The sequence below is a fragment of the Drosophila santomea genome, chromosome X, assembly GCF_016746245.2.
Source record: "Drosophila santomea strain STO CAGO 1482 chromosome X, Prin_Dsan_1.1, whole genome shotgun sequence".
Classification (NCBI taxonomy): domain Eukaryota; kingdom Metazoa; phylum Arthropoda; class Insecta; order Diptera; family Drosophilidae; genus Drosophila; species Drosophila santomea.
Window position 1 is genome coordinate 6807383 of NC_053021.2, and position 21485 is coordinate 6828867.

At 40.6% G+C, this 21485-nt stretch overlaps 1 protein-coding gene across 5 annotated transcripts; it reads left to right on the top strand.

Annotated features, from left to right (window-relative positions):
* Positions 1-1783: 1783 nt before the first annotated feature.
* On the top strand, positions 1784-20790 carry LOC120455354 (putative protein kinase C delta type homolog). Of its 5 annotated transcripts, XM_039641455.2 has the most exons (16): positions 1784-1964; positions 3479-3881; positions 3950-3958; positions 4349-4713; positions 4866-4981; positions 5050-5135; positions 5202-5331; positions 17371-17472; positions 17906-17989; positions 18201-18337; positions 18395-18568; positions 19322-19476; positions 19545-19692; positions 19778-19957; positions 20025-20165; positions 20229-20790. In XM_039641455.2, exons 2-16 carry the CDS (start codon positions 3789-3791, stop codon positions 20376-20378), a joined length of 2070 nt encoding a protein of 689 aa, XP_039497389.1. In that variant the 5' UTR covers positions 1784-1964; positions 3479-3788; the 3' UTR covers positions 20379-20790. The 5 variants fall into 5 exon arrangements, with proteins under 5 accessions (XP_039497389.1, XP_039497390.1, XP_039497388.1 ...); XM_039641456.2 differs by lacking the exon at positions 3950-3958 and having other exon boundaries at positions 1785-1964; XM_039641454.2 differs by lacking the exons at positions 1784-1964; positions 3479-3881; positions 3950-3958 and adding an exon at positions 4204-4278.
* Positions 20791-21485: the final 695 nt, after the last annotated feature.

Sequence of the window (21485 nt, forward strand, 5' to 3'; positions counted from 1 at the left end):
AGTGTTCATTTTTCGGCACATTAAGAATATTTTGCAAGTGCCAAAGTTTTTAGACTCACTCTGTCTCTCTCTACCTCTTTTCTTGTTTGTATACATTAAAATTAACAAAATACATAAATAAACATTCAGTTTGGTGAAAATGAGAGGGCACGCGCCCATTCCAAAAGCAAAAGCTTTTGCAGCTTTTTTTGGAAAATGTTGTGGGCATCGAATATAAAGATTTTCTATATTTTTTGATTGCAAGAAGTTTAATATGTTTAAGCTTCAACTCAAATCGTTTGTATGCACTTTGTATGTAACATAAAAAATAAGACATAACTTTAATTAATAAATTTACTGCATATAAAAAGTTATTTTAGTATTTAGAACATATATTCAGTTGGCAAAAAGTAATTAAAATAAAAGTTGTGAAAGGGAATTACCCTTATATTCACTTCTTTGTTTTGTTGTGAGCCCACAATAAGTTCTCTCGGTACAGTGAAGCTTTCCTCCGCGACTCTCTCAATCTCTCTCTCTTTTTCTCTTTTTCCATATGATCAAGAACTAAGCAAAGAAAATTGAAAAGGAAAATGTGGAAAGAGCACATGATCGGTGGAGGTGCATATACGAAACACATATTGTCTATATGGAGGATGAAGGCAAAAGCCGAAACAAAAACAGAACTGAGAACTGAGAACTGAGAACTGAGATCCGAAGAAGCCGCGATCGCTGGGCTTTCTCTCTGGATCCGACGGATACGTGGGGATATGCGGATACACAGATGCAGATGCCTACATACAGATATACAGATATACAGATACACATATTCAGATCGGGCACGTTCTCAGATATGGCAGTATAGTCCGGGTATATCACTTTCAGATACGGATGCTGTGCGCTCCCGTGCGAACGCAGCGTTCAAACAGAGCGGAAGATTCCGCGTTGACGTTGTATCTTTGTATCTGACAGATACTCGCATCTATTTCTTATTACTTTCTGCGGCTGGCTTTTCTTTCTGTATTGTATTGTTCCACGTTGTTGCCATTTCGGTGTGTTCTTGTTTTGCTTTATTAAGAATTTCGTGGTCTTTCAACTGTATACAACTACATAATATATCGTTAAAATATTTAGTTTTCATTTTGGTTCGTTTGTCGCGGCACACAACAAAAACCTATGGAATGTGCAACGTGGCGGATGCGTGATGCAGCCAAGTAAATGTGCGTGCAAATTAATTATCGGCCACGATTCTTTCTTTCTGTTAATTTTTTTTTTAAGTGAAAGTGATGGTGATGGTGATGTTGTTGGTGATGGTGAAAGTGCAAAGCAGAGAGAGATTTTTGATGTCTGAATTTCCACACCTGTGCACCTGGCCAAAAAGGCTTTCCCCCTGGCATGACGTCACACACACATAGAACTATATACGGATATGTAGATTATATATATACATATATAGATTATATATATGTATAAGGGGGGGAATAGAGAGAAGGCTAAAGAACGTGCTGGCAACCGCACAATCATACAGTCAATTTGCGCTGTGTTTTTCGGGGCATTAAAACAAAAGCATTTCACTACGAAATATTTATTATCGTGTGTACCAATGTGGAATGTGTTTATAGTAGCCCCCAAAAGTCCAGATTCGAAATCGCCTTTATTTTCCAACCTCCCGTTTTCCAATTTGTTCACATTTTACCCTCTGTGTGTATGTGTGTGTGTGTTTTCATTCCAACCCACTGCCGCCCCCTGGAAATAGATTTTGGACACGTGCTAAGAGCTGGAAGAGCTGATCCTTCGATCATTCAGAATAATTCGCCCATATAAGCCCACTCGATAATCAATCAACAAAAAGAACTGGCAGCGGAAATAACAAAAACTGGATCGAAATGGATCTGCGGTGTGAAATCAGTTCATTAACGAAATCGATCGTGTGAGTTTTGGACATTACGATTCTAACACCGATGTTTACATATGTATATCGCCTAAAGGTGAGTGATCTTCGGGAGCTGAAAGATAAATATCTGTGCTTGAATTCAACTTTGATGGAAAGTTTTGCATTTGTTATCCTTGGCGTGTATAATGTATGATTTGTGTATAATTATATTAGCCAGTGAAATATATTTCAACAATAGTGCCAAAGTAAAAAAATCTCCTTTGCTATTGCCAAACATTTTTGTGTGCTAGAAATTTAAGGCAACCAAAAACAAACATTCAAAACAAATCAAAATTCGCCTTTTCATATAAGTGATACCCATAATTGTGTATTAACTAAACAACATTAATTTGTGAGTACGAGTATCAAAGTAGCAAGATGCAAGATACAAAACACTTTTTATCATAATTTGTCTTCTTTGGTAGCCAGAAATTCAAATCGAATTAGAATATCTTTCGGATGCATAATGGCTTCAGCCTTGATTGGCCCAAAAACCTTAACCCTGAATCGGAATGTATAGCTTCCATCCTTTCGGGGCTCCTTACAATTGCCTCACTATGGGCACATCTTGTTTGTGTTTTTATCATGTCCGGCAATCAATTGGCACGCTATCTCGCACAATTCGCCACTTAATTTCTATTTTTAATAACATTAACAACAAACGCATGGCATGGTAAGCGGCCGGAGGCGTGGCGGGGGCGTCCAAAAGTATTCACAACAAATTCTAAATGATTCAAGCGCTTATTTTTGGTGGCGCGTCGAAGCATCAACAGAAATCATATTTTTAAAACGCTTGCCAATGGATTCCCTCCAAGAATTTTGCTTGAGTGTGTGGAGCTGTAAAATTTCAAAACACATTTATCGCCTTCTCTCCAGTCAGACTTTCCCAAGCCAAAACACAAAAAGAAAATATTAGAATAAATCAAAGAAAGGGGGAAAAACATGCAATGCAAGAAGAACTCTGAGTACATACCTAAATAATGTCTAATCCGACTTGATTCCGCTGAATCAAATGCTATTTCGACCCAGCGAATACTTCTCAGAAAAACATTTAAGTTTTAAACATAAAATGTGAACTTTATAGTCCTAGATATTTTGTTCGACGACAGAAAAGATTGAGTTGCCCTGAACCGAATAAATGCAGTTAGACAACCAATTAAAAATAGATTTTGTAAGTTATTGAAAATGCAAATTATTCATACTATTTAAACCTTTTGAGGACTAATCAAAATATTTAATTATATTTAATAATAAAATCCAGGGATCAATACAAATTGAAAGTCTTGCTCTACAGATTTTTAACCGTGTAATTAATAGAGACAATAGTTCTTGAGGTTTCTCCACCCCATCAAAGCCTCTACCTCCTCCCCTTTTTTCAATGTCATTTCGCATACGTGACACAATTTCCTCAGGGGGGAGGGGGGATCAAAGATTCAGATTCAGATTCAGAGGGGGAGGGGCTAGAGGCCACGTTATAATATCGAGGCACGATCCACAACAAAAGTGCCCGTTGTATTGCATATAATTAAATATTCTTTTGATATGCCCCTGCTTTCTGTTGGCTTTCAGATAAATCAATCAAGGAGGCTTTAAACCTGGCCAACAACACAGTCGCGTCAAAAATGCCAGTACACCGAAAGCCGGATACCACATACAGCTGACTAAAAATGCTAGCTGTTTATTTAATATAAATATATAAAAGAAAACGCCTTGTACGCGCCATAAAGCCGCAAGCGAAACACAAACCAGAAGCCCACGGAATACGCCCAAAAACAGAAAAACAGAAAAACAGAAAAAAAAAACAAAAACAAAAACCTGGGGAATCATATCGAATGTGGATGGGATTTGGATACGGGTTCGGATACCGGGAGATCACAAGATGATGTTCACACGTGCCCAGGTGCGCAAACAGAAGACCACCAACTCGAGCAGCCAGCGACCTCGGAGCTCGGGAGGATCATCCCGACATGAGGTGACTACCATTACAAATGGCATTTAAAATATGATTGCACTAGAACTAATTTGTATATATCTTCCTAGACATTTATGGTTGGTTTAGAGCTTTAGCTAATATCTGAGATTTTGCAGATCTTTCTGATAGCCAGTATCAAACAAATTCCTTAAGCCTTAAAATATGAAAACAAAACTGAAAACAAAACTGAAAACTGCACCTGTTTGCCCAGTCATTACTAGATAATTAACAATTAATATGTATATATCTACACATTGAGGCCATTCAAACGATGTTTTGCCACATTTTTGTTGAACAATTTAAAAGAATAAAGAAGAACTGGGGTAAATGGGTAAACATGGACAAGTGTTTCTCCGGCATTTACCTTAAAGCAGCAGTGCTTTGGTATTTAATAAAAGTTCGCTATTTGGCTATAAAATCGTACAACACGTGTTAATACTGATTTTCATTACATATTCATTACCCAGACGCGCTACAAACAGAGCTCCACCAGCAGCAGTGGAGCAGGCAGTGGCTTGAGTGGCGGCAGTGGAACCTCCGGCGCCCGAAGGGATCAGTATCGCGACAGGGATCACTATGGAAAGCATTCCTTTGAGCTGCCACGCCAGCACTCCAAGGAGGAGGCCTACCATCGGGATCGAGATCGGGATCGGGACAGAGATCGAGACAGAGATCGGGAGAGCAGTGCGGGTGGTGGCGACAGGGGCGACAGGGGCGATCGGAGTGGCATTGGTGGCAATGGTGGCGGCGTCACCGGCGGTGGCGTCTACGTGGACAGAAGGACACGCCCCAGGAGCATAACCAATCGTCGCGGGGCCATCAAGCATCAGAAGTGAGTTTGGTCACCTCAAATTGTGGATTGAGTGAATTACTTTACCATTCAATTGAATCAAAAATGTATTAAAATATATTGCGTAAATCTTTGCAGAAATAACACCTTCTGAACTAGTGTTATTGTTAATTATTTTCTTTTATTTCTTACAGAACCCACGACATTAATGGGCATCGTTTTGTGGCTAAATTCTTTCGCCAGCCCACCTTTTGTGCCTTCTGCAATTTGTTTCTCTGGGGATTTGGCAAACAGGGCTATCAGTGCATAAGTAAGTTTATACGCTGACCCCAAAATTTGAGACATTATTATATATATTCCTATTCGTGATATTTTCAGTCTGCCAAACGGTGGTGCACAAAAAGTGCCATGATAAACTGCTGGGCAAATGTTCCGGTTCCGTTTTCACCTCAGCCAGTACAATTGTAGGTTGCATTGTCAACTGTTTGTTAATACATTCCTTAAATAATTTATCATTTTTATCAATTTAGTTACTACGCGAACGTTTCAAGATCGATATGCCACATCGGTTCAAGCCACACACCTTTATGTCGCCGACTTTCTGTGACCATTGCGGATCTTTGATGGGCGGATTTTTTATTCAGGGCCTCAAGTGCGAAGGTAAGTTGTCTCTGTTTTGTACAAATATTAGCACTTAATTAGTCAAATTTCCTCAGCATTATACAGTGCTATTATCTTAGAGGAATTAAGTTGTTAACTCAATCCTGTTGCGATTATTCATTGGCTACATTGGCTCGAGCTTTTGGCAGGTGGCACCATCTGTGCCAGAGGTAAACCGCAGAGCTTTTATTCAAAGCTTGCTCGATTCTTTAGTGGTCATAACAACCCCAGAATGCCTATGCTTATTCCCAGCCACAAAATGTAACGGTCGGCAAAAATAATGGGTATCAAATAGGGGGATGTAATGGTATATTCTTGAGCCTTTATGGCTTTATGTCGCATGTAACTTACATTAGGGCAAACATTTGCTTGACTTACTTGACAGCCACAAAATGTAACGGTCGGCAAAAATAATGGGTATTCTTGAGCCTTTATGGATTCATGTCGCTTGTAACTTACATTGGGGCAGACATTTACTTGACTTATTACAACACGTCAAAACCAAAGAAAAGGTTTACAATGATGAATTGTATGTACTTTACTTCTGAAAATACATTACAATTAGATAGGCGTCAAACTTTTGAAAATAATGTTATTAAAGTTTCCGACGAAGAAGAACAACTCCTATGGTTATATATAAATGCGACCCACTTAACGTTTCTCGAAACATTCTTGAAATTATCACGAATATTATATATTTTGCTGTGGATATAAAAAAGCAATCATTGCACTCGGCTTTTAAGAACCATTTTTTATGAAAAACAAGCCCACTGCAAATATATGCAATTTCTCTCCAATGGTGTCGTAATTTTGCCAACCGAAACGAGGGCCATTCATTGTGCAGGTGCATGAAATTGTGCAATATATATTTGCACTTTTATTCGACGAACAAAGGAAGAAATACTTTCACTCGATGTGTGTGCGATCAAAGCGGAAATAATGCGAAAGCCAGATTAAGCTGAAATCGCTATATATAATAGATGGTTAGACAGATAGCCAGACTGCATTAGAAATCAATTTATTGCGACTTTGCCAACACACAAGACATGCGAAAAAAAGGAGAGAAAAACATGGCGTACCGAACAAGCCGAAAATGCAACGAGAAGTCTGTGATATTCGAATGGCAGGATACCTATTAATTTCTATGACATAGCCTTAGTACATATACTCGGATATGACATACATACAGCTTTACAAACTTTAAAATCACTTAAAGCAAAATTAGCTTATTTCTACATGATCTTTAAGTTTTTATTTTGGCAAATCATTGTTAGATAAATAAATTATTATTCACCACAAGATGAGATTTTAATTACAAGGCAATATCATGAAGCGCACCTTTCAACTAGATATTAGAAATTTTATGCAAAACGTTTTTATTTACATTTTAGTTGTTATACATATATCTAAAATAAATGCATTTAGAAAGTGCTTAGCGGAAATATCAAAACACAAACAGAAGCACTTAAAAACATATAAAAGTAGCTTTTGGAAATTGTTCTAAGTGATTTCGTTTTAGGAGGTATTTAAACATAATAACCCATTAACTAGATATGAGAGCAAATGTGTTTTTATTTGGCTTTTAAGTGAAAGAGTAAGCCCATGGATATGCGCTTTTGCAACTGACGGCACAGGAATGCAGAGCAAAAATATCGCACAAAAAAATATATGTATGCAATGTCCACTATAAATCGCAAAGATTAAGTGCTGAGGCAAAAATCAAACAAAAAAGCACAAATAAGAAAGAAGAAAGTAGACAGTAGACAGTAGAGAGAAGAGCATGTTGCAGTTCTATTTCTAGTTGTTTGGCGCTTTCCAACTGCCTCCTCCTCTTGCTCGCTGGTCTATAAATGTACTTTGCGGAACCGAAAAGCGTCACCATTAGCATCGCATCGCATCGCATGTACAAACGAATCCGAGTGCTGCGGGTAGTACATCTCATGTGAGATACATCCTACGTGCGGCATTTCTGGCATTTGTTTTCGATTTCCTCCCCGCTTTCCCATTTGCCGGGGGGTGCGGTGGTGTGATGTGTGGTGGAATGGACAAATTTAGCCAAACATCTCGATAGCAGGTGCTACCAACAGGCAGATTGATGATTGCCCAAAAGGATCTTAGCCCTCTGCTCTGCTGGCGTAAATTAACAACCATGTTTGCCATCATTGGATTTTCAATAAAATAAGATACAAAGCCATTTCGGACTTAATCCATATGCAGTTTGCCAGTTTATCAACATTACTTCATTGTTTTTAGATATTTAGAGATACTTTCAACTCAGTTTATATTGAAAACTACTGCTTATTTAATAATGTAACATTGAAATAGTATTCAAGACTCTTCAGTTTTAAACACCCCACATTTCTTTGCACTTTCTCAAATCCAGAGCATCTCATTTTGTCGAATTAACCATTTCACTGTGCATCGCCGAGATGAACACTTTGATGTTTGATTGCACTTGCCTAATTCGTTTAATTTATGCCATATACACATTTTAGTGACAATTAATTGGTCACACATTTTATGACAGCAATCCCACACCACCGCCTGCTCTCATTTTCTGTCCATGTCTATTTCTATCACGACATCGAGTTGAAATCGTTTTTTTTTCCCTCGTTTTTAATTTTATTTATTTGCAGAACAATAGAACAATAGTGTTTCACTTGCCACTTCAATTTTACTTTACTCCCTAGGGACTTTCTTCTGCTTAACTACTATTTGATTTTAAATACTCGAAAGAGTTAAAGTATCTTTGCAATTTTGGATGTCCACGTTACCAAATCTCAAATGCCAGGTCCTATTTGCTTGTAATAAACAACTGCGATTTATGTCGGTATACCTATTTTAGTTAATTGTTCCGCATACTTTATGGACTCTCTTTTTTTCGCTCAATTCTTCGGAAGAATCTACCATATGAGTTCTTCGCTCTTTCGCAGATTTCGCTTTTACTTTCGCTGTGCAAAAACGAGCGACGGGCATTTTGAAAGACGTCAAAAATGTTTTTGATGCTTTTTCGAAATTCGAAAGAGCGCGCTCGCCTTCGTGTGAAATTTATGGTGTGGTTGTGTTGAAAATTCTGACGGGGCATATTTCGAAATTGGCAGACACGTAGAGATAATTGAAAGAAGAGGAAAATGAAAATGATGATCTGGGCCTGTGCCTCAACACGGATACAGATGCAGATGAACACAAGATACAGATACAAGATACAGAGATACTGCTGCCAAGTTAGCCTCTCTCTCACACAGATGGACTTCGAATTTTCCCGTGAAAATCATCGACATGAGTGTGTGTGTGTATTTGTGTGTGTGTTTATGTGTGTGTGTGCTTGTGAGTTCAGGAATCGGAATTGAAAATATTCTGCGCTGCCTTTCACATTTCAGTAGTTTCCGTTAATGCGTTCGCCTCGTCGAGTTAGCTCCTTTGAATTTTTTCCTGTGTCGCGCTGACGGTAAAAATCATAACAAAAACTAATTATTGCTCAAAGTTCAAGCATTCGAATATAACGAGAAAAAATCGTATCGAACTTACCGTGTGCTTAAAGTGACTAATAAAAAAAAAGAGATAATTATACTATCGTACAACAACGGACAAAAATTGTCAGCAATTTATGCGTGGAAAATCGCAGACAACGACGACTCGTGAGCGCTTACGTCATGCGAAAAAATTTATCTCCTACATCGGATTATATATATCTATTTCTATATGGCACATGTGGGCTAAAGGCGAAAGCCAATAATAAACATATTATATATCGAGCGAGAAAAGTTGAAGGAAATTGGAATAATTGAAAAGCCATCGATTCCAGCTGACCTTCAGCCAATGACAGTTCAATTTCAAATCCACTTCAAATGCCTCTTTTTCGGCATTTAAAAATCTAGCACTTTAGCATTAAACTTCATTGGAAACGCTTTGTTTATTGAGTCGGATAAACAAATCGGTTAGCTTTCGTTTTTCAAATGAATTTAATCCACTATCAATCTTTTTAATATCCATTTTTGATTTTATACCAAAGTTCAGCTGATTCACACTGATCGAATTGATGTTATTTGAACATAAATGAACGAATCTATTGTAAATATCCTTTGATTTATCATATATCCCATATCTAATTGGTTAACAAGCCACACGGAAATTGTCAAGAAAGTTGGCTGATTCGGTTTAATTTCGATCGCAGCGTTTTGTTCGATCAGGCGGAATTAAACCCTTTGGGCCAATTAGGCTATAATTAATGTGGCTTCGCTATTGCCAAATGCTGGCACATTATGACAGCCGTTTTGAAATCTCTGAAAATTGTATAATTAAACTGCGGCAGCGTCGGAGGGCAAGATACATATGTACATATGTACATATGTACATATGGATGTATGCAAAAAATACATGAACGACAGCACCAGAAATACATATTTCAAGCAAGCGTTAACCTGTGAAGAATAAACTGAAGTGCCAGCGAATTTATGGGCGAATCTCTGTCTCTGTTCGTTCCCAATCTAAATTTATCATCTTGCCCAATTGAATCGTGGGATTAGTCTTGTTAAAGGCCGCAATGGCCATTAAATTGAGTTATTGACATCGAATTGGCTTAGCCGGAAATCGAATTGGAAATGAACAGATCGGCCATCGAATTGGTTTATTTAGTTAATGATAGACAAATGGCCGGATGAGGAAGTACAGCGTGTTTTCAAGTAGTTTATCTAGGCCAAATCTTACATTTTCTAATTAATTTTTTCTTTTATTAATAGTATTTTACATTAAATTCTTTGAATATACTATGATTATGATTTGAAATTTATGAAAACCATTAATTTGTAGTGTATTAGTTTGCCATTAAAGTCGACTGTGCCATTTAGATAAAGATATTTATGTGTCCATTCGAATACAGCGTAATTACGATTAAAATATGAGATCCTAAACGAAGCGAAGGAAACAATTAAGCTAAAAGCAGCGGAAAAGCGCCGGAAAATAAGCAAACCAAAAATTCAAACCGAAGGTTTTCTTCGTGTATTGTGATTTTGTTTTTTTTTTTTTTGGTTTTTTTTTGTGTTTGAGTGAGTGCTGCAAAATGCCGCTGTATTCGGATTCAACCAACTACTACTATAGTGGCGGCAGCAGTCAGCTGTACTCGCCCTACTATAGTTCCGGCCTGGGTCTCAACTTGGGCATGGGATCCTCACCCGGATCCTCCAGCTATACGTCCAGCTACAATCGCTCGTATCCGGCCAGCTATATGGTACCATTGAGTCCCTCCTCGCCAAGATCGCCGAGCAGTTATTCCAGCGGCAGTTCCGGCAGCAGTAGCTCCCTCCATGGCCTGGGCTCCAGATACCAACCCAAGCTGACCACGATTACGGAGACGGGACGGCACAGTGGACACAGCAGCCTGATGCCACTGACCAGGATTAACTCGCCGAAATACAGCAGTTCGGTGACCACATCGAGTTATGGCTCATCGGGTGCCAGTAGTCGGTACATACCAGCCAGGCCCATTGCCATCAATACGGCTGATATCGATGTGAGTTCGTCGCGATATCGCAGGGCAGTGCCTTCCAAGTCGCAGGAAAAGGAGCCGCCCAAGGAGGAGGAGCTCAAGCAGAAGGAGCCGAAGGAGCTGAAGGAGTCGAAGGAGTTGAAGGAGCAGGAGGTTAAGCCTTCTGCCAAGGAAACACCATCCGAAAGTCCTGATGCCGGAGTCGAAGGCAGACCCAATCGTAGATCAACCATCAGGAGAAATCGTCCTGTGGTAAGACTATCCACCATACGAAGACGCAGCAAGGATCGCAGTGCCGAGAGTCCCAAGAAGGAGCAAGTGCAGGAGCATCAGTTCCGGGATCTGCCACCTGCCACCGAGCCCAGTTTAAGTTGGCGCCAAAAATTGGCCGAAGAATTGGCAGCCTTTCCAGTAGTCAGCAATAAAAAGTCACCAGGCGAATTGCTACGCGAGAGATTCTACATCAAAGATGAGAGGGATGAAACACCCAATTTCAATAGATCCCAAATCCAGGAGCTTAGCCAACCACAAAGTGCTCATAAGACATCGACGACTCCCGAAGTGGAGATAAGCGTCAAAAAGGATGAAAAAATGGCTGACGAAAAGGAGGAGGACTCTGATAAACAGGAACATGAACTTGAGGAAATGCAGGAGACCATTCGTCGCTTGAGTTTGGTTCAATGTCCCACGTTTCATGACATTTGCGAGGACATTTCATCCGATAAGATCGATGATGATCTAAATGCCGGCGAACTCAGACGCAGGGCCTCCATTATACAAGAGCAAGAACAGGAAATACTGAACAAGTTGCAGAAGTCGAACTCGGGTAGCTTTCAGTTGATCCACCTGGAACGTAGATCCAGTCACGATAGTACCACCACAAACGATGATGATCTCAAGGAGAGATCCAAAAGACGCTCCAAGAAGAGCAAGAAGATGCGCCACAAGATCACCGCCATTGTTGATGTGGAAAATGCTCCCCAAGCGCAGCCAGTGGAGCATATGCCCAGTGTCTTGGAGTTGAACGAGGAATCCCTACTAGTACAACCACTAGCTTCCGTTTCCGGTTCCGGTTCCGGTTCGAGTTCCACTCCAACTCCCAGTCCGAAGCCAAAGTTCACCGTTAATGTGGAGACTGTGGAGGAGCACCATCAGATACACAAGATCTTCAAGTTGCCCAAGAAAAAGACAGTGCCCAAGGAACAGGACGATGCGTCATTGCCCGAAGGCTTCATGAAAGCTGCTCCCAAAACAACCAAGACGTCGCCTCTGAAGAAGGCAAGCAAACAGCAACAAGTGAGTGAGGCGCAGATTTTCACCTTCGATGAGGCAGCCATACAACAGCAGCAACAAACGCAGCAGCAGCAGCAGCCACAACTGCCTAAAAGCGAGACCAAGGTCGAGGGCGTGGCCACGCCCAAGCCCATTCGAAAGGCTATACAGAAATCGGAGAGCGGCGAGGACTTTTGGTCGCAAATCGGTTCCAGGGAAACGCTATACATGACCAATCGCAAAAAGGTCTCCAACATGCGACAGGAGCAACAGGAGCAGCTCCTGGAGGAGGAATCGCCCAAGTCACCGGCAACGCCCAAGGAAACAAAGACAGATGTAAAGACACCAACAACACCCAAACTCAAATCGGAAATTCTCATCGAGCTGAAGACAACACCTTCCACGGTGTCCACGACTGGCAAATCGGCCATTCAAAAGGTACCAACAACATCACTTACACCAACGGTTGTGAAAACTAACCAAGTCGAAGTTAAGAAAGTAGAAACAAGCGATACTTTAGTTAAAGCACCAACTAGTGAAATACCAAAAACTAAATCAACTGACGCTTCAACAACTGCTGAATCACCGAAATTAAAGTCTGCAACCGATAATAGTAAGGCCAAACTGATAATGGCCAAAAAAGACTTACCAAAACTAAAAACGGCAGACGACGCTAAGCCAACAATAACCACCAAAGCGACAATTGCAACACCGACAATGGGTTCACCAAAAACACCACAAGCCAAGATAGAAATATTACAAAAAACAGAAGATGCAGTGCAACAGCCGAAAGTGGAAACACCAACAAGAAAAGCAGCTACACCACAAATAAAACCTGACACACTAACGGCAATAAAGCCGCAACAACCAACAAAAGATTCGCCACCAACAACGAAAGCAGCAGCATCAACAACACCACAAGCTAAATTAGAAACACCAACAAAGGATTCACCAACAAGAAAGATTGTGACGCCCACAACAGCACAAGCCAAGGCAGCTGCCTCAACAACAACACCACCAACCAAAGTGGACACACCACAAAAAACACCACAAGCTAAAGCAGCAACAGATGAGCTAAAGTCAACACCAAAGACAACAATGGCCAAGATCGGCGTGACAACAGCGGCAGGAACCACTGTTGCCGAGGCAGGAAAAACAATATCACCCAAGGGGCTCAAGCAATCTGGCAACGCCGTAGCCATGACAACAGCAACACCAACAATCACACCAACAACCACACCAACAACAGCAACAGGCAAATCAAAATTGAACGAAACAGCAGGGCCAAAAATAAATAGCGGGCAGCCGGCCAAGTCACCTGAACAACAACAGGCAACGGCAGCCGCAGTCGCAACGAAAATAAATAAAACAACGGACAAGGAACAGCAGCAGCAGCAACAACTGCAACAACTGCAACAACAGCAACAGCAGCAGCAGCAACAACAACTGATCGACACGGCAGCAACTTTGGTGCCACAAACGGAAACCAAAACGAAATTGACGGAAGCCGCTGAGCCAACGGGCAAGTCAAAGGTGCAATCACCGAATACGACAAAGCCAAAAAGTGCCGGCAAAACAAATGTTGGCAAAAAGAAAGCTGCAACGCCAGCAGCAGCAGCAGCAGCAGCAGCAGAAGTCGCAGCAGCAGAAGCAGAAGCTGTTACGGCTTTGTCTGAGAGCAATGTGACCCCAATCAATGCCGATCAATTTATAACGCTGGCCCCCACAAAGGCGGCCAAAACATCACCGAACAAGCAGCAATCATTGCAATTGCAACAGCAACATGAGCAGCAGCAGCCGCCGCAGCAGCAGCAGCAACAGGCCACAAATGCGTCATCGCCGGCGGCAACTGGCGATGCAACCACAACGCCGCCCACAACAATAACAATTGGTGTTGCTGCTGTTAATGTTGCTGTTGCTCCTTCTGCTGCTGCTGCTGCTGCTGTTGATGCTGCTGCTGTTGATGCGACTACCTCGCTCAGCGGCAACAACAGCTGCGGCGAAGGCGTCGGCAATAATTTATCAAAGTTTGCAACAGTATCGAATTTGGCACAGTGTCTGCGAGACGTTGATGCCGAGCTAGACGACTACATACCCTCGTCGGCGGAAAATAGCCAAGAAGACGACGACGACGACGACGACGACTACGACTACAGCAGCGGCAGTTCCGACGATTATTCCAGTGTTGACGGTTGTGCGAACTTAAGCGCCAGCATGAAAAAGAAACTGCGCAAGGAGAAAAAGAAGCAAAAGGCGAAAGCCGCCGCCGCCGCCGCCGAGGCGAAACGCTTCGATCCGCACAAGAAGATCAAAATTGATACGACAAACAAGTGTTATGTGAAGGAGGAGGCGCCCAGGTATCCACTGGTGGCCACACCGCGTCCACTGTGGAAACGCGAGAAGATCGTCTATTCGGATGAGAATACGGACGATGAGAGCGGCAGCGAGGAGGGCAGCGGTGGCTCCTTGGACGAGGACAGCGACGATGAGAGCGGCGGCGAGGAGTGCAGCTCCACCAGCAGCAGCGCCAGTTCCGAGGATCTCGATGCGGCGGTGGCCATGGTCACCAAGGGTGGCAGCTCCAATGCCACTACCGTCGTGGATTCGCCCAGTTCCAGCGGCTCAAATGCCGGAACACTGAGTGTGCCCAGTGGTGGTGGTGGTGGTGGTAGTGGTGGTGGTGGTGGTGGTGCCTCCACATCCAGCTCGCCGTCCATCATCCGGATGAGCACCTGCAGCAACGATTCCGGATTCGAAGGCGGCACCGCGCCCTCCAGTCCCAAGAAGATGTTAGGTAAGGCTATGGCTATCGATACCCTGCAAATTCAGCTCGCAAAGATAGCGGACAAAGCAGTCAATACACTGGGAAAAACTCAGAGCACGCTTTGTAATCAATTCACAACTTTTCGATACAAATAGAATAAATAAATAATTTTGGATTAGCTGTTTACAATTACAATTAATACTTACACGAAATTTAAAGAGTGAAACCTTTAAAATATTTTAGATAAAAGTTTTTCCCTCAAATACTCTATATTTCATCACTGCGAAGGCGTGTTCAATCGTGATAATGAAACAATTGATAACAGATAATTGAGATAAAAGCCACTGCTCCGTTATTTTTCCCAGTGTACCTCAGTTCACACCCCGTTCCCCCATTTCCTCCGCTGGTCACTTGAATGGGCGGCACGTGTCCGGATCAAAAAAGAGCTTTCGACTTACTTTTGACTATCCCAGGCATTTCGGAATGCCTTCGTTTTCACAACAACAACAGCAACAACAAAAATAAAAAAGAAAAAAAGAAAAACAACCAACCTATAGATATAAGATATATGAGGATTTCTGGCGAAAAGTTGAGAGACAAAGAAATAAACAAAGTCATAACGATCAATAGGTAGTATATCATCCGGGGAAAAGATGCCGCCCATCTATATAAATATATATTCCCGTCTAGTCGACGGCATAGTAGTGCAATTGAGCCCAGAGTGTTAACTAGGAAGTGCAGAAAATTCGGAAAATTATATTCTGCGGAAAATGCGACGGGTTCAACGACCAGCAGCTGGAGAAAAATTGTGAGTTATTCACCGCGTTTTTCCTATTTTTCTGGGACACTCTTTTCTGGCTTAATTATCGCATTTTTTAAATGCAAATGAATTGGGAAATGGGATTATTTATAGCTTTTTAATCCAACCAAGTAATAAACTATTTCATTTTTTATGTTAATGCGTTTATTATTACCTAGGATTTTCTCCAAACTCGATGTTCTTTATTTTCTGTTTCAATTACTATATATTGTATGTTGGTATTCTCTTTGATTTTACTACTGAAGAAGTTGTTTCTCTTTGTTATTGTATTTGCCCTAGGTTCCCAAATTTGCTGTAAAATATACTATTATTGAGTGGATTCTCATTTGTGTGCTGAGTATTCATATTCATTTAACAAATATTCAGCACCCATTTCTTCCAATGTTTCTGTGCTTTTAAAGCTAAAAAAAAATCACTTTAGTGTCTCTATTTTGTGTGCGGCGTTATTTATTAGCATTGTTACTCATGTTGTGCGATAGTGAATTTGGGTAATCGACTTCCTATTTCTATTGCTCGATTCGTGTTTTATGTAATTTTTCGCCGAGAATTTTATCGTTGCTTACTGTTCCGTGGTGGCGTTTCCTTGATGTTTGTGCGAGAATTTGCCAGAGATCCGCTGCCAGAAGCCGCAAAACGCAAGAAAGCAAAAAGGAAAAAAGCAAAAAAGTAAAAAAGAGAAAGAACAAATCTACAAGTTGGCATTTTACTTTTAGGCAAAACAACAAATGAAAACAAATTGTTTAGGTCATCGTCGTGTCTGTCTGAGCGTCAAAGAGAATGCTTTTGTGTACATAAATTCAGATATATCTGCATAGATACTATATTGATTTAGACATCCCCTGCAGTTGTTTCACCCAACCAAACGAAACAATACAACGCAGTTATGGGCCATACAGTCAATTCGCAGATTATATAAATTCCCTCGCAGAGCGAGGAAAATCATTTGTGTTTTGTTCCGTTACCACACTGCGTATACGTGATATCCGGCTATCCGCCTCATTTGGTGGGAAATTCAATCAAAGTGGGCAGACACAATTGCGGATTCGCATTGTTTATGCGAGCAGAACCTCCAACCCAAAATAATCATCGGAAATTCATGTCTTTAAACCGACTGAGAACAATAATCAGCTAAATGTATGGGGAATTTCTTTAAAGCTGACAGCGCTGTTATTAGAAATGTTCTAACTCATGGCCAAAATATCTGTGGTTTTGGTTAATTTGAAAATATTACATCAGATATTTATATTTTTACTTATGATGGCATTTTTATAACTGAACAAATCAATTATTTAAATATATGTTTGACGTTTAAAAATCAGTTAGTAGTGATTTGCTTTAGCTGACTAACTTGTTATTGTTTATTGAAAATATATTTGCACATGGATAGTATTCAGCATAATTCAGTAATTATTTTCCAAGTTACTTTACACATTTTGGGACTTGCACCTGGCTAATTTGTATTATTAACGTCTTGGCCAGCACATTTTCAATTTGAATACATTTTGCTCGAGTCAAAGAAGCGTGCAGCCAATAAATCGCAACAGAAGATTGAGTAACCCGCCCAGTTTTGCCGCAACAAAAATGTATTAATAATTTGTTTGCAATTAATTCCCCTCCAATGCGATGTTATGCGTGGGCCCCATCCACATCCACGTCCACAACGAAATTCAAAATATCGAATCGAAACACGCGAACCAGAATGTGACGTGAATTGTCACAAGAAATGCGAACGGCTCACGGCCAATTTATGCGGTGTCAATCAGAAACTCATCGTTGAGGCACTCAACCACGTGAAGCGAGGTAAAAAAAAAACCAGACAAAATGCACAAATCACAGTCGAAATCACAGTCGGGAAATATGGAGGCCAAACAATATTCATAATTTGTGCCTCGAATTTATGGGTCCGATTTTGCTCAGAACAGAATTTATAATGTGTTAATGGAGCGACTGGAAACCAGGAAATAATTATTCCGGGAAAGTCTTTGCTATATGCATTTCTTTTAAAAAAAATCTCTGAATCATTGTGAATCAAAAAAAGTCTTGATATAAAATATATCTATAAATACAATGTGCATTTAAAAAGTAATTGAATTGAAGAATAAATAAATAGCGCAGTGTAAGTTAATCAAGCATGAATTCTGTTAGCAAAATCAGGCCCAGAAATAGCGAATTTCCTAGAGATCTCTCAAAGGATCCTTGTGCTAGACCTCGACTAATATTTCCGAATAATTAGGAGCCCGAGAAGCCCGTGACTCGCCCAGCACTCCGCCCAGCTTGAATCCAGCCTATAAAATCGAGGCCAGCGAAGAACACGATGGTATGCCGATTAAATATGATATAAGTCCCACATATGTATGTAGTCCCCAATTCAAGTGACCAACGAAAGAAGAGCTCATGAACGAACATCACTCTGCTAATATACTCGTATATAATTTTTATAAGATTTTAACTAACTTTAACTTTTATTCCATGACTTGCACTCTCTCTCTTTCTGCAACTATAAATATCTTGCTGTCTCGATCGCACAGAAACATCATATACATATTCACAATTCCAAAAATCCGGACGTTTCACTGCGCCAGCAACAGTAATACCTAGATTTAAGAATTATTCGGTAGATGATTTCCACTTTCTGGCCGTTCTCGGCAAGGGAAGTTTTGGCAAGGTGAGTTATGAGTAGAAATATTGTATTTTCCTGATTAATTTTGAATTTTGAAATTAGGTTCTGCTGGCTGAGCTGCGTGACACCACATACTACTATGCCATCAAGTGCCTGAAGAAGGATGTCGTCCTGGAGGACGACGATGTGGACTCCACGCTCATCGAACGCAAGGTCCTGGCCCTGGGTACCAAACATCCTTACCTGTGCCATCTGTTTTGCACCTTCCAAACGGAGGTAAATAAAAATATACAAATAATATAAATGAATGAAGGACATATACATGTACACACATTAAACTTTAGACATGTATTGCTTAGCAGCCGTAGGTCAATGACCCTTGCATAAAATTCAAATTGAACTTACAAATATTTAGTAAAAGTGTTTTGTTTGCTCTGGAAAACTATCCCAATCAGTCAAAGTCGAAATGTGGCACATAAACTGATGTTATCCAGCTAAAAGTATTCAGGCGAAGGTGTTTCATGCGCACTTTGCAGCGCTTTCGCTTTCAATTAGAGGCAATTCACAGGTGGGGGTCACCAGTCGAAGGTGTGTCTGCACTCTTGATCGATATTTATCATATAGAACAGTCGATCGGCTGGCTATTTATAGCCAGAGGAAAGGTAAAACGGTCTATTATTGGATCACTGGGCTCTGGCCATCGATTGGGGCACACGACGTCGATCGGACATCATGTAGATCAGGGTGCCTGTCCGTACGCTTTTATTTTATTGTATTTATTTTGTTTGCTTTTTTTGTGTGTTTCTCTCAATCCGAAAATTTGCATCTGCAACTGCAACGTCTTGCATTGACACCGATTAGAAGGTATTTTAATTATTTATGACTTTGGGGGACGATCTCTCAATCTCAATCTCAATCTGAATCTGAATCTCGATCTCTCGCTATATTATTGTTGTTTCTCTCGCCTGTTCTCGATCTGTATGTAAAATCGCTCGCTATATTTTCCTATATCTCTATATCCTCCCGCAGAGCCACTTGTTCTTTGTGATGGAGTACCTGAATGGCGGTGATCTCATGTTCCACATCCAGGAGAGCGGTCGCTTTTCCGAGGAGCGAGCCAGATTCTATGGGGCCGAAATCATCTCGGGCCTCAAATTCCTGCACAAAAAGGGCATTATCTATAGGTGGGCTCAAACACAATACTTTTGACTACTTCATGCTATATTTTAAATATTTCTTTGCCATTTTTTAGGGATCTCAAACTGGATAATGTACTGCTGGACTACGAGGGACATGTGCGAATTGCCGACTTTGGCATGTGCAAATTGCAAATCTATTTGGACAAGACGGCAGATAGTTTTTGCGGCACACCCGATTATATGGCGCCCGAAATCATTAAGGCATGTCACTATACCATAGATGCTTTAATCGATTTCAGTTGAATCCAAAACAGACATATCTTAACTCTTACCTTTCCATTTGCAGGGCGAAAAGTACAATCAGAATGTGGATTGGTGGTCGTTTGGTGTGCTGCTCTACGAAATGCTGATTGGACAGTCGCCATTCAGTGGCTGCGATGAGGACGAGCTCTTCTGGTCCATTTGCAATGAAATTCCATGGTTCCCTGTTTACATATCCGCCGAGGCCACCGGGATTCTCAAGGGGGTGAGCCAAAAAGATAGATCATTTTAATTTTAAATCATTTTTAACACAACCTAATGTACCTTTTCAGTTGCTGGAGAAGGACTATACAAAGCGTATTGGCTCGCAGTACAGCCCAGCTGGTGATATAGCCGATCACATATTCTTTCGCCCGATCGACTGGGGTTTGCTGGAAAAGCGACAAATCGAGCCGCCCTTCAAGCCCCAAGTGGTGAGTATTCCAATGCATAACCAATTACTTTACTTAATTTTTTTTTATTTTTTTTTCGGGTAGAAACACCCGCTGGATACCCAGTACTTCGATCGGGTCTTCACCAGGGAAAGGGTGCGTCTAACCCCCATCGATAAGGAGATATTGGCATCCATGGATCAGAAGCAGTTCCACGGCTTCACCTACACAAATCCCCACATCACCCTGGACTAGAGCCTAATTAATATCCTAATTAATTATTATTTAGAGCAACAGTATTTGTATATGTAAATATTTATTATGGCCAAGGAAACAAGAGATTAACACAACCAAAGAATATTGAATTTGAATTTAAATACCTTGTAGTTAAGCTTCGCAGCACATTGAATTGAAAATTTGGATTGTAATTCTAGTCAGTTAGCTATACGTTTATGTCTAAGTCTAATTGTACAGATATCCCTCCTCACACTTACCTATATACATAAATATATATATATATATATCTTTTTTTTTGCAAATTATTTGTTCTAAATTTTAGTGATTAAGCAAAGGTCTACGTCTATGAGAAATAAAAAATGTAAAAAATATAAACATAATGCGAACTTGATGTGGATATTGATGTTGAATAAAAACAGTGTCAATCAAATGGGATTGTGATTTAGCTACCGTTACCAGCGCTTTCCGCTGCTTATCAATTAATACAGTGCGTTTCGAAAAAGTAACACCTGCTACGAAATTAATGTTTAGAAATAAGATATATAATTTTAATGGCGAAGTACGAAGCCAATACTTCGTTATAAGGTTGAAGTAGGTTCGAGTTCATTTTGTTCGTTATGTCACGCACTGTACCGGTCTGTCCATATGCAAATGTGGAACAGTGAGAGTGATCAGTGGAGCGTTTGTCAACTGCAAAACCCGGCTGGAGTGAAAATTCTGAGCCACGCTTTTCCACCTTGCTAATCTGCATAGAGAGTTTACTGCCTTTGTTGTTTTTCTGTTTTTCTGTTTTTCTGTTTTTTTTTATATTTTTTTCAATGCGGGTGTCTTTTGTGTTAATGCTAATGTGGCGGAGATGTGTGTGTGGTGTGTGTTTATGGCAGTAACTGCTGCTCTTTTGTTTGGGTCACCAGTGGCAGCGAGAGTGGACAGGTTATGTTTTAATGGCCATTGTAATGGCTCAACTGTCGGCTGGTGAGTTAGTTTTAATGTCAATCCTCCCCACACGAAGGCATTCAAAGAATTATTCTTTTCCACACTGGCATAAATCAGCACTCACACACTTGACTCACTTGATGTTGTTAATAAATTCTGTGTTGCCCATAACAAAATAGAGGGAATAAT

Bases quoted from the DNA above. Each gene is read 5' to 3' on its own strand.
- LOC120455354 (XM_039641452.2), top strand. From the start codon at position 10,391: ATGCCGCTGTATTCGGATTCAACCAACTACTACTATAGTGGCGGCAGC. The intron at 19,477-19,544 runs GTGGGCTCAAAC...GCCATTTTTTAG, and splicing joins AAAAAGGGCATTATCTATAG to GGATCTCAAACTGGATAATG. The intron at 20,166-20,228 runs GTGAGTATTCCA...TTTTTCGGGTAG, and splicing joins CGCCCTTCAAGCCCCAAGTG to AAACACCCGCTGGATACCCA.